This window comes from Solanum stenotomum, chromosome 11 (genome assembly GCF_019186545.1).
Source record: "Solanum stenotomum isolate F172 chromosome 11, ASM1918654v1, whole genome shotgun sequence".
Classification (NCBI taxonomy): domain Eukaryota; kingdom Viridiplantae; phylum Streptophyta; class Magnoliopsida; order Solanales; family Solanaceae; genus Solanum; species Solanum stenotomum.
Window position 1 is genome coordinate 9,184,849 of NC_064292.1, and position 14,616 is coordinate 9,199,464.

General features: G+C 30.5%; 2 protein-coding genes across 2 annotated transcripts in view; one reads left to right on the forward strand and one right to left on the reverse strand.

Annotated features, from left to right (window-relative positions):
- Positions 1 to 14,616, reverse strand: part of LOC125843977 (uncharacterized) — a 621,631-nt gene that overhangs the window by 359,324 nt on the left and 247,691 nt on the right. The gene's annotated exons all lie outside the window — the stretch shown is intronic.
- Positions 1,988 to 14,451, forward strand: LOC125843982 (uncharacterized). The gene is made up of 4 exons (XM_049523188.1): positions 1,988 to 2,148; positions 3,290 to 3,814; positions 12,617 to 12,682; positions 13,941 to 14,451. Exons 1-4 carry the CDS (start codon positions 2,065 to 2,067, stop codon positions 13,998 to 14,000), a joined length of 735 nt encoding a protein of 244 aa, XP_049379145.1. The 5' UTR covers positions 1,988 to 2,064; the 3' UTR covers positions 14,001 to 14,451.

A 14,616-nucleotide genomic window follows, 5' to 3' on the forward strand; every position in this document is an offset into this window, starting at 1 on the left:
ATAGGACGAAAATATATGCATTTGTATCTGTATATACAATTTTCTCTCGCTTTATACAAACACAAACGCAATATATACATTTGTATTTGTATAAAGTGAGAGTGGCGAGCGAGATCTGGGAGAGGGGAGAGAGGGGAACGGAAATATATGTATATATACAATTTTCTCTAACTTTATACAAACACAAACACATTTTATACATTTGTGTTTGTATAAAAACGAGAGAAGCGAGCGAGACTGCCACCAAAACGAGAGTGGCGAGCGAGATTCCACTAGGGAGAGAGGCGAAAATAGCAATAATTTGCTATAGGGTACAATTAAATCAAACTATGTTTATAGCATTTAATTTGAATTAATAGTTTGCTCTTATATACAATTTTCCCATTATTAATTTACCGAGTATTAATTTAGTGAGGTTTTAGTGTACTAGGTAATTTTATATATAGAGGTAGGTAGGCGATTGTAGTATCCTTTATTACGTAACTGTCTATTTTATTAACTAATTTACATACACATTATAATTCATATATTTACCTTTTTCATTTCCGTTTTATTTTTTTTTATTTTTTTATTATTGAATATTCTGAAGTCTCTTCAATGGTCAAACCTTCTATATTATACAAAATTTATTGTTGTCTATTTATAAAAAAGATCTAATTTGTTTTTTTTTGTGTATTCTTTAAATCTCAAACGCTACAACAAGTCAACACTATTTCAATATTAATATATAAAATTCAGCGCAACATTATTTCGATGTTATTCTATCAACTTCTTATATTCTTGAACCAAATTTTATTATTCTAACAATATTGCATTGTTTACATTCTTACTTCATAAAATTTGTGTACTTTCTACCCTCCCAAGACCTCATTTATAAAATTACACTAAATTTATTATTATTATTATTTAATTTGTATATATAAACAAGAAAGAAAAATTAAAACCACTCTATAAAGTTTGAGTTTATACCCCATTATTATGACATGTTCCTTAATTTATGGACCTTGGTCTACATCGATTCCTTGTGGAAGAACTAGAAAGTAATTCTTTTTTAGACGGAAGCAAAATAGTCGTAAATTCAACGTGAATTATTAGTTTCATATCTAGACTATTGACAATTTTAAAAACACTTATTTATTTTATTAGTTGAACTTAAATACATCATCGATCTTGTAACATGAGTGAAATATACCCTTAAATGTTTACCAAGTTTAGGAATATTTTTAACACTTCTCTCGTTTTTTATAGGCGTTTGGAGATGCAATATGAAATCATGAGATGAAGTCACTGTTTGGACATGCAATTTTACGCTAATTTCATCTCATTATTTCATATCATGAGATTAAATCTCATATTCTCCAAAAATCATGATTTGAGAATTTCAAATACAAAAATTGATCCACAGATTTATATTTCGTAAAAATATTCTCACGTTTATATCTAATAATAATCATTTATTTCATATGTAAATAAAATTTATAATTTATATCGTTAGTTTTAAACCATTTACATCTTATATAATGATTATCACTAACATATAATTTATTATTACTTCAAATCAATTTCTACTTTATCATTTATATTCACCAAATTCATTATTTTTTATCAAATTTATGTACCAACCAAATCGAATAACAAATGGCTCAAAGTAACAATGTTGATTCATCTTCTTAGTCATATTAACGAGAAATGCAAGTTCAGCGTGATAGAATTGTTCGTACTATATGAGAGGACTATATTAAAGACTAGTACACCACAATTTATATGTGTTTAATTATTTTTTTTATTGAATTAAAGTTTGATCAATAAATATTGTTTTTATTAAAAATATCTTTGTAATAGTGTATTATGAAATTTTATAAATTGTGTTTATTTGATAAGATTATATAAAAATTTGAAATAATTTTAATATTTTTACAATATAAAAAGTCTAAATCACTATAAAACTTTAACTTCGTGGCATAATTTCGTATATTTATTACCTTAATATAAAATTTTTGAAGAAAGGGGAGGACATTTCAACAATTTAGAAGCATCCGATTTCGTAGCTTGCAGTTAGCAACAATGGCGGAAAATGAAGAAGATGATTACATGGGAGACCTTTCTCACTTTCTTCCTCCAGGAGCTTCTTCTCTTCCCTCTAAAACGGTCAGTTCCTCTCACTCATACAAACCCTAGATTTTATTTATACATTTATTTTGTGTATTTTTACAAAAATTCCTAAAATCTCAACTATAGTTATTTGAAAGTCGAATACATTAAAATTTTGTGATTTCTAATGTATTTTAGTATTCGATAATCATAGCAAAGTTAAAATTTCTGATGACCTTCGTTTTTCTTTTCGATTTCCTCTGTATACATACTGTCATGTATGTAGGCTTGTATTTTCAACATTCACACACTAATCAGCACTCTCTCTATGCTTGGAATCAATATATTATTATCACTGTTTGGTTTTCATTTGTTTCTAAATGTTTACTTGCATATTTTCTTCAAGTGCTGCTAGGATGAAAGTTAGTCATCATTTAGGGTGTGTTTGGTACTAAGTTGCTCGGACTCTCCAAAAATGTTGCCGCACTTGTGTCGGATCAGACACACATCCATCGACATTTTTGAAGAGTCCAAACAACATAGGTTTGGTATGAAGGAAGATATTTTTCTAGAAAATGTTTTGTTGGAAAGTAAATGAGTTTCTTACTTATTTTCTAATGTTTGGTAAGTAAGAAAAAAATATTATCTCAAGAGCATTAATATGTAATCTAGCGAAACACTATGTGGGTGAGAGACTAGAGAGTGGGGGTTGGGTGGTGGTGGTGGAGGTGGGATAGTTAAGCGGTGGGGATTGGATATATTGGGTGGGTGGAGAGGAGGCAATGAATTTGGGATGTCACTTATGGAGCTTGCTTCCCTACTTTCATTAGAGAAATCATTTTCCTCATATCTAAGGAGCTTGTTTTCACAAAGAAAATGTCTTCCAAAATATTTTGACCAACCAAACATGAAAAAATGGAAAATGAAAAATGTTTTCCTCCATACCAAACACGCTCTAATATTAACTAGCAGATCCTTTGTTTCCATAGATTTTCAATGGCCTGAGTTACTTGTTATAAAAAAATTGGATTGACTGTCAAATTCTAAATTTTAGAGTTTTCTTGTATTTCCTTAGCTTTTCATTGCAAAATCGAGTCTAAATTCAGTGGATAAATTATAAAAATAAGACATTGATGTCAAAATGGATCATATGGTATGAGTTGCTTCTGGCCCTGATCTGTTTGTCTTGGGTTGGCAGGCATCAAGTAAGCCTGAAGTTCCGAACAAGAAACGTAAGGTGTTTAACTGGCACGAAAGGAAAAAGCTCAAGAGAGAGCAGAAGCAAATTGAAGAGGACCAAAAAACTCTAGTCAATTTAGAGTCAGCAATTCCTGAGAGCAACATTGGATTCAAAATGTTGAAACAAATGGGTTATACTCCGGGATCAGCATTAGGCAAGGAAGGTTCTGGTAGGTCTGAACCTGTGGGACTGGAAATCCGAAGGGGCCGTGCTGGGATTGGGAAAGAAGATGATAAGGTAGAGAAGATGAGGAAGGAAATGGAGAAGGCTAAGAGGGATAGAAGGACAGAAGAAGAGCTAATGGAAACTTTTGGATCTCACCTGAAGGAGCGATGGAAGGATAAGAGGATTGTCAGCAATTTTCACAAGGCTGATGCAGTACTGGCTCAGTTAGAGAATAGGGAGGTCGTAACGGAGAAAAAGGAAGAAGAGGATGTAGGAAAGGATGAGGAGGAGGAAGAGGAAGAACCGATCACAGAAGAGGTACTTTTTATCATTTTTGTATGATTTTTTAAAGTAAACTGAATGCTATATTGGAACTAACATTTGGTTCACTTTTCCTTTTAACCATTTTGTGCTAAAAACTGAGTTGGCTTAGGTTTGCACGGTAAATAATTATTAATGATCTAGAACGAATTAATATTAATGATTTAGAATTAGAATACTCAGACTAAAGATAAATTACGAATACTTCCAATATTGACAAGAAACTACTGAAGAAATAACTTTACTAGGAGATCTAATAAAAGAAAATATAGAAATATATCAAAGAACCCAAGATATACAATACATAGAATACATTCTAGAAAATATAAGAGAAATAATTAGACTAATACCCTTAAGGAAAGAATATTATGATAAATGTTTCAATGCCTAACAACATACTCACAAAATTGGTTATGATAAATGTTTCAATGCCTAACAACATACTTACAAAATTGGTATCAGAGCTATAGATATGACTAGTATGGATAGTAAAGAACAACACAAATATGAATTAATCAGGACGATTATAGAGAAACACTATGAGTTAAAACATAAACAAGAAAGACTTAAATATAACATATACGCAGGAGTATGCCAAAAATCTCTACTAACTCAAAGAAGAACAATATTTGAAATACAACTACAAAGACAACAAATAGAATATAAACTAAAGCACAATCTATAATGAATAAAGAAGAATTTGCTATAGATGAAAAAACTTATGAAAACCAAGACGAATTAAAAATAAAAATAATATTTTCAAGCTTAGGAAGGAGATATAAAAAAATAGGTGAAAATTTATATCTAATGATAGAGAAAGAAACAGTGAAACTAGAAGATAGTCTAACAGCCATGGTACGAATAACTAAAGAAAATGAAGAAATAGGCAGGAAAAAGGAGATAGAAATTATTAAACAACAAGCAAAACTAGAAATACAACAAATAGAAGAAACAAAAAGTGATAAAATAATTGCTCTAGAAAAAGAATTAGCCACACTAAAAGAACTATATGCAACTAAACAGAAAGAAAGAGAACTTGAAACAAAGTTAAAAAATGAAATAGAAAAATTCAAGGAAAAATTACAAATCGAAGAAATGGAAGAACCAGATATAAGAATAGATGATAAAAATCATATAAATGAAGACCAAGGTTCATATATAAGCGAAACATATACAGAGATGTTAGCAAATCTAGAAGATAAAGAATCTACAGAAATAAATACAGGAGATATTAAGGATACAAAAGCAAGTACATCAGGAGTTAAAAACCCCAGAGAAGTAAATCCCAATTATTATACGGTTAATTATGAACAATCTGATAGGTATGATAGTATATGGAATAAAAGATTAAATAGAAAATGGACACCAACTCCAGTTAAATATTTTTTTAGATCTAGACTGCGTAACAGATATAAATAAAACAATTCAATTATGGGTAGGATATATATCAAAACAACTAATAGATAATAAAATAGGAATGACAGAAGTACCAGGATATATAGAAAGGACACTTATAGGAACAGTAAAACTATGGTTACAAAATCTAACAGACGAAAGTATAAAAACATTAAAAAATAATAAAAGGATAGATGGTGAAACAACAACAACCCCAATGGACATATTAAATAAATATGAAATAGCTATATGGAATGAATTTAGTAGTACGACTATAGAATAGAAGAACAAAATAAGGAAAAACAGCTAAACAGAAATTTAATGTTAAAATTAGCAATATGTAATATGTGTTATATAGAAGAATATACGTGTGTATTTAGAGAATATTATTATAAAGGAACATATAGTACAGAAGAAGGAAAAGAAATACGAAGGTTATACTTTACAAAATTACCATAACCCTTTAGCTCAAAAATAATAAAAGACTGGAATGAAGCAAGACTACAAGATACTTTAGGAGCAAGAATAAGATACTTACAAAAATGGTATTCAGAAATATGTGAAAAATATAGAGAAGAAATAAAAATGGAAAAAACCATAATAAAAAACTTAGCATGTTGTAAAGATAAGATACCCCAATTTGGATGTAATGATAATTATTATAAAAAGAAATATAGGAAACCAGGTAAATATATAGAAAATATAAAACCCAGTATAAGTACAAAAGATCTCGAAGAAGATACTACATAAAAAATCATAATAACAAAAGACCATTTAGACAAAAGAAAAAAATAACTGAATGTACCTGTAAACTAGGATATATAGCTAAAGATTGTAAATTACCCTAAAATCTTAAGAAAAAACAAATATCCGAAGTAATAATAGATAATGAAGAAGAATAGACACAAATAGAATATATAGATTACGAGTTAGAAAGAGATGATAGTATATATGAACTATCCGAAAATGAAAAAAACGAAGAAGAAGATAATTTATATAATAATATAGATGACTGAAAAAGACGTACAGATAATAACCCAAGAGGATCATATAACTGAAGAATCTACGGAACAAAAAGTAATATTGATATTAATATATTTGAACAAATAAAAGGAAAAGAACTAGACCTAAGTGTAGAAAAAATATTTAGAGTACCAATAATAAAAAATTTATTTAAAAGACAAAAGGAAGAATATTACGTGGTAAGCCAAAAAGAACACATAATAGATTGTAAATATACCAAAGGAAAAGCAAAAATACCAATAATAAATAAAAGAATAATAAACAAAGAAATACAAGAAATCAAAGCTAAAGACCCAATAAAATATGTACACCTAGGAGGAACAGAAATATTAATAAAAGCATGTTTCAGAGAAGGAATAAATACATCAATAGAAATATATCTAACAGATGACAGAATAGTAGAACCTATAGAAAAAAGTATAATAAGTGCAGTAAAAAGAAATCTAATATACCAAAAATTCAAATTTATAATAAGCGCCAATTATTCAATAGCAGTAAACGATAGAAACATAGATAAATCCTTAGTATTATATTGGAAGATGTCAGGAATAGAGTTAGCTCCAGGAAGTAAGATATTTACAGCAAGATGTAAAAATTTATATGTATTAACAACAAAACATAAAATAACAACAAAAAATAAGATAAATAGAATAAAAATAGAAAATCCTTTTGAACAAATAGTTACAGTAATAGATAATAATGATTACAGTTACAAAGAAATAGATATAGAAGAAGATTTACAAATAGTAAGTGACAGAATAAGCACATCAAAAAGAATAAAAGGAATAAACTACAGTAATGAAACACCTCAACCTTCAAGAAAATCAATAGAACATCAAATGATAAAAGATATAGAATCATACCATTACTATATAACTGGAATAATGGAACAAAGAAAGTATATTATAATAATAAACACTGGTCAAGAAGAAAATTACATAACAAGAGAGTTAGTAACAGAAGATGAAATAACCTCTAAGGAACGAACGTGCCCAGAATTACCAAAAGAGTTAATAAATTCTGAGGAAACAACAGAAAAAGAAATAATTATTGGAGGAATAGTAATATTAATAAAATTCAAAATTTATCAAGGAGATAACATAATATTAGGAATAAAATGGTTAGAAGAAATGAAACCATATAATTTAGAAAATACACAATTAACCATAACATATAAAAACAAGAAAGTCATAATAAAAAGAACAATATGAAAATATACATACTTGCAAAAATAATAATAGAAAATTACTACAATAGATATTATACCCCTATGTTAGATACAGGAGCAGAAGCTAGTATGTGCAAACACAACTGCCTACCAGAAGAAAAATGGGAAAAGCTAAAAACACCCATAGTAGTAACAGGATTTAATAATGAAGGAAGTATGATAACATATAAAGCAAAGAATATAAAATTACAAATATGGGATAAAATATTAACTATAGAAGACATATATAGTTACAAATTCATAAATAAGGATATGCTTTTAGGAATGTCATTCTTAGAAAAAACTATATCTCCATGTGATAACAAAAACACACTGGTGGTTTACTACACCATGTAAACAAAAGGTAGAAGCAAAAAGAGTAAACAAATAAAATAGGAAAACCACACCATGGATCAAAGAAAGTGAGAAGATTACCCAAAATCTAGAAAATATCAAAGAAATTAACCATAATGTCGAATTAATTGTATTTTCTATAGATAAACTAAAACTAATTCAAGAAAAACTAGAATCACTATATAGTGAAAATCCCTTGAAAGGATGTGAAAAACATAAAACAAAAATAAAAATCGAATTGATTGATGATAATGCCATAATAACCCAAAAATCATTAAAATATAATGATTTAACAGAATTCAAAATGCACATAAAAGAGTTACTAGAAAATAATCATATACAAGAAAATAATAGTAAACAAACAAGTCCAGCATTTATAGTAAATAAGCATAATGAACAAAAAAGAGGAAAAAGTAGGATGGTTATTGACTATAGAAATCTAAATGCAAAAACAAAAACAAAAACATATAATTACCCAATACCAAACAAAGTATTAAAAATAAGACAAATCCACGGATACAATTACTTCAGCAAGTTTGATTGTAAGTCAGGATTTTACCATCTAAAATTAGAAGAAGAATCTAAAAAGTTAACAACTTTCACAGTACCACAAGGATTTTATGAATGGAATGTATTACCTTTTGGATATAAAAATGCACCAGTATGATACCAACATTTTATGGATAATTACTTTAACCAACTAGAAAATTGCATAATATACATAGATGATATATTATTATATTCAAGAACTCAAGATGAACATATAAAATTGCTAGAAAAATTTATACATATCATAACATACTTATGAATAAGTCTAAGTAAGAAAAAGGCAAAAATAATGAAAACACAAATAGAATTTCTAGGAATACAAATAGATAAAAATGGTATAAAAATGCAAAAACACATAGTACAAAAGATAATAAATTCTGAAGAACAAATAGATACGAAAAAGAAATTACAATCGTTTCTAGGATTAGTAAATCAAGTGAGAGAATATATACCTAATTTAGCAAAAAACTTAAAACCTTTGCATAAAAAATTAAAGAAAGATGTAGAGTATCATTTTGACAATAAAGACCAAGAACAAATATGAAAAATAAAATTATTATGTAAAAATTTACCTAAATTATGTTTCCCAGATGAAAATAAAGAATTTACATATATAGTAGAATCAGATGCAAGTGAAATAAGCTACGGAGGAGTATTAAAATATAGATATAATAAAGAAAAGGTAGAACATCATTGCAGATATTATTTAGGAACATTTACAAACCCCGAAATAAAATGGGAAATAAATAGAAAAGAATTATATTCAATATATAAATGTTTATTAGCCTTTGAACCATACATCGTATATAACAAATTTATTGTAAGAACAGATAATACGCAAGTAAAATGGTGGATAACAAGAAAGGTACAAGATTCAGTAACGACCAAAGATATACGGAGACTAGTATTAAATATATTAAATTTTACATTTACAATAGAAGTAATATGTACTAACAAGAATGTTATTGCAGATTACATCTCAAGACAAAACTACACAGACTGAAAACGAAAATACTATAGAAGAAATAATCAAAGCTATGAACCTACTTTGTGCAAAAGTAGAAAATATTGACAAAGAGCTACAACAAATAAAAAGTCAGCAGCATGACTATAAAAATGCGGAGCTAAGTCGATCAGAAGATTTAAAAATTCTAGAGCTACAAGGTGACGTTGGAGAAGACAACGTAATTCCAGTTGTCCAACTAGAATAAAGACGACAAGATAAAAAGCAAAAACAACAAACAACAAGATATGCAGCAGAAGACAAGATAAAGTGTGCATCATTGTGCAGTAAAGTAGTGTGCATTATTATGCATTATTAAAGACAAGTGTAAAGTAAGGTATGTAAATAAGTGGACAAGTGTAAAGTAAAATAGTATTAGTAATAGTGTTAGTGATAGTGATAGAAATAAAGTAAGTAATAGGAGTAGCATCTCTACTTGTATAAATAGAGAGCCATTAGGCACATCTAAGGCAAGACTTTCTCGACGGAAAGCAAGCCTCTTTGTAAACAAAATACTCTCAAATAAATAAATATCAAGTTTTAATCTAAGCTATGGAGCAAAATATACCAGATCTCATAGAAAAACAAGTATATCTATTTATGATTATGCATACCTAAATCTATTAATTCCTGAATATCATAGCATGATTAAATAAGTTCATACTAGTTATTATATACTAAGATTATTTGAAGCATGTTTTCTAGTTTGTTAACATAAGGAAAAAGGGAAAAACTTCCAGACTATGTCATTCTAAAGTTGAAACCATAGGCAAGGAAGCCGTGAGGGGAGTAAACAGAGTTGAGGCGCTGTTAGGAAGGGAGGCCCTTTGAAAGTACGATGTTAATAGTGACAGGAGAACATGGTTGAAAATAATCTAGTTTATAGTAATCTAATATGAATAATATTTATTATGCATATGATATAAGGGAATTATTGATTAAACAGCAGAACATTAATATGACTACTTATTTACATGATGAAATGATATTAGCTTATGAAACACTGATTTTATATATTCTAAAAAATATAAAAATAATTGAATTAAGAAGAATGATATGGGAAAAAATATTTGACTTAGAAGAATTAGAACTAGTAACTCAAACCTGGTATGAAATAGACGAAATAGATGAAATATATGATCTAGAACGAATTAATATTAATGATTTAGAAGTTAGTGATTAACAATACCAATTGCGTTTCTTGCTAGGACATTGACCTGAATCGCTAATAACTAGGTTAAAAATTTAATATTCGTACTGTGTACATATTATTGATTCTCTAAATTACATATATGTGGTATAGGCCAAAGCTATTGAATTCGGCAGAACTCATAACTTATGTTGTGGCTACACCCCTTGAATCCTCACCTTGGGAACAAATTTTGAGGTTAAGTTAGACCCAAGTCCATTTTTCTTACTTTGGTATTAAAGCCCGATACATGCCCATCTTGTTTTAACTAATGTTGGGTTCCCATGTTATATTGTCCACACACCAAATGATCAGTCATGGGTGTGCGGGTACATTAAGTGTCTCACATTGTTTTAGGGTACAGACAGTTGTCTTCTTATATGGTCTAGTTATATTAGGTTGAGTTAGGCGGAATGTCATTTGCCTTAATTGTGAAGTTGGCATAAATAATAATCCACAGGTATGCTTCACCCAAAATAATAATCCACAGATATGTTGGCAGTTGGTTCGTCAATACATACCTCTTTTACGAAACCTGACCCCAGGTTTTATGATTCCCTCAAGAATAGCAAGGACAAATGCAACTGTTGAAATTCTCACTGATCTAAAAAAGAAACAAATAGATTACAACCTCATGTGAAGAGACATCCATTACATTTTTGCTTAGATTTGGTCAAGAAAGTCATGAGGGAACTAACATTCCATTCATGTGTAACTTGACCAAAAATTTAGAATCAACAAATTAAGAGATTTTACATTGACTGGAGCAGAAAGAGATAACCGACTTACCTAGAAAGTCTTTTATGACTAAATATGCCAAATTCTGTTGTGTCCAGCTGGGCATTCCAAATCTACCTGTTTCACAAAAGATCAAAGCAACCTTGTGAGCTTACTGTTTGCAAGTAGTGTTCCAGAATTTTAGCCTTTCTCAGCAGAGATAATGTCGAAGTGTATCAAAGATATAGTTAAATAAATAAAAGTGTACCTTCTCTTACGACTTAAGTTTTTAGATGAGGTAGTCACACAATTCAACAAATAAAACTAAATAAATTAAAGATAATTAGCAGTCATCTGACTCGCATTAAGACTTCCTCTCCAACTGTTCCATCAATGGTTGAACAACTGGATCGAATAGTTGAACCAACTGTTGCTCTTTGCTCCTATCCCTCAGAAATTTCTGCAGAATTTGTAGTGTATGATTATGACGCCTATTGAGCGTGTGACATATTCATTTGAAAGTTGGAATCTGGGATCCCCATGACTTCAACAAACTATAGCTGATTATTGCACATCCAGATTAAAGTGCAAAATGAAAATGAATATATTATCTACAAAGAAATCAAAATTTTCCAAGTCTATTTTATTGTCTCCCTCTCCCTCTCAACATCGATGCGCGTGCACACACAAAAAAATGAATCTAGTATGGGTTATATAGATCTTTTGTATCCATTCTGCTCTTACAAGTCCAGTATTCATACTTATCATGCTGAGACTTTTTTACACTATCCATTAGTAGACTGTCTTTATTCGGATTTGGGACCAGCTATAGTTTTTTGAAGTCACATACCTCTGGAAGATTTCTGAACATTGTGAGTTTTCAAAAGGTTAGAGCTTGAGCCTTGAGGGATGAAAGGATCACATATATTGAAGAAGTCACAAGAAAAAAACTTTCTTCCCACAGTTTCTGGTGTCCAGACCATTTTGATCATTCGAGTATATGGGCAAATTGTGAAGTTCTCCCTACTCCTTTTTGTTCATTAATAAGAGGTTCTCCCTACTCTTCTCTGTCCCAAGAGATTGCATGGAAGAAAAGAAATAAGGGTGCTGAATTTAGGTTTATGGGACATCTCTTGATTTTTTTTAAAAAAAAAAGGCATTCTCCATAATCACTGCCCCTCTTTTCCCTATTTATCACTCTGGGCTATCTTAAAAATTGTTATGTTCCTCAACTTGGAGCTTGTTTGCAATGCTATTGTTGATGATGACTACTTTTTTATTTAGCTTGCCGGTTGAAATGCTTGTCCTCTCTGGTTGAACCCGCTACTGATTTTGGGTACTGCTTCACTACTTACAATGCAGGATTTGCTCAATACATTGATGAAGCTGAGAGATGCGTATCATTACTGTCTTTTCTGTGGATGTCAGGTAAGTAGGGGATATCTTAGACAAATTGTACTCTTTGTTTCATTTACGTGTTTAGTTTGACTTGGCATGAAGTTTTAAGACGGTAAAGAAGGCATTTGAATCTTGTGGTCTTAAATCAAAGGTGTGTATAATATATCAAAAATACCTAAGGGAGTGTGATTAAGGGTAAAATGAGAATGTTGGAATAAAAAACATACTACATAAGTACATATAGAAAGAGACATTCTTTTTGAAACGACTACATAAGTACATATAGAAAGAGACATTCTTTTTGAAACGAACTATGAAAGAAAGTAGGACACATATTGAAACAGATGGAGTAGCATGTTATTTTCTTGTATCTAAGTATGGTTGAAAACCCAAATTTAGTCTTGAACTGGTGTGATGAGATTGATATCGAAGATAATAATTGTGTTGTTACCAGAAACGTAGCCCTTTGTCTCCAGCCATAAAATGTCTTGATCTTCAGATATGCAGGATAGTTCAGTCAAAAGCTAACACCCCCTTGACTTTGGGGAAATGGTTCGGGATCTGTTGAGTACATTAGGTGGTGAAAATTATGAGTTTAGCAGGTATAAACCCAAGAATACGTACAGAAGAAATGCCTGGCTACTATAATTATCAATTCTCCATCTAATGGATAAATCTTGGTCTATCTGTTAGAGTTGGAGACCCTGGAATTTCCAGTTTCTACTTAGAGGTATAATGTAAGGGGAGTGGAATTGGGAATAGAGCGAAGGAAAGGTGCCCTACCAGTTCCAAAAAAAAACGGCGTCCTGGATCTCTCGATCCAGAACTACTAGGAAGGGAGGGAGAACCTTATCCCATGATTCACTTTAGTCATGGAGGTCAAGCAAGGAAAAATCACTTGAAGAGCTATCAGGGCAGGGAAGGTAGTCAGCTTAGTAATTGGAACATCCATAGGCAAGTGAGCCCTCTAAATCTGAGTCGGGAACAGGCTATTGTGCCAACATTTTTCCTTCTAGAGAAAGGGTCTAATCAACTAAATTGAAAATTCATCTCTTGGCTACTATAATATAATTAATTAATTATTAATTCTCCATCTCATGGATAAATGTCTTTCTATCTGTTCGAGATTGGAGAGAGTACATGTTAAAATTTTGGATTTCCAGTTTCAAGTAGGAGGTATCATGTAAGGGGATGGACAGAAAATAGGGAATAGCAAATACGTTTTCTTGAAGAGAACTCGTCAATCTGTATCTGCATCTTATTGTTAATTTCTTTTTTATTTTTGCAGTATGAATCAACCGAGGCACTGCAGTCTAACTGCCCTGGGATAACCGAGGATGACCACTAGATGCCATTCCCCAGTAGGCCTTAGCAGCAACACCTTGAGAAGGATTTAGAATCCCTCCTGCAACAAATGGATAATTCCAGGGATGATAGGAGCAGAGACTCATCATGCATCTCGGCAGCAAAGCAAGAGCTCAGAATGACCATTCCATTCAGGTGAATGTGGCTTCTCAATAGATTATTGAAAGCAGAATCCAGTGATAAGATTATATTCGTTGCATCTCCCATAACTTCGAATTGCATTTCTTGAGCCACATGAACCTTGATAGTTGTGCTATGGATAGTGGCTGGATATCAAGATTAGTGATTCTTATACTATAGCTGTTGATTGAAGTTGTAGTTATTCTTAAATGTGTTGATAGCGTTTGTAATGTTAAGATTGCCATATTCGATTACTCCACAAGGAGTGTACACACCATGAAGATTATCTTGTTCATCATTCCTCAGCAGCTGAGGGGGGCTTTTAAAAAGATTAACCAGTTCTATTCCATATTGAAAGTATTCAAAGCTTTCTCTGCGTTGAGTTCCTTACTAGTTCTTTTTCTTTTCTCATCTATACTAAAACTAAAAGATCATTGCTATTCTTAGTATGATCAAGAAGTCTTCCACAACCAGAGATA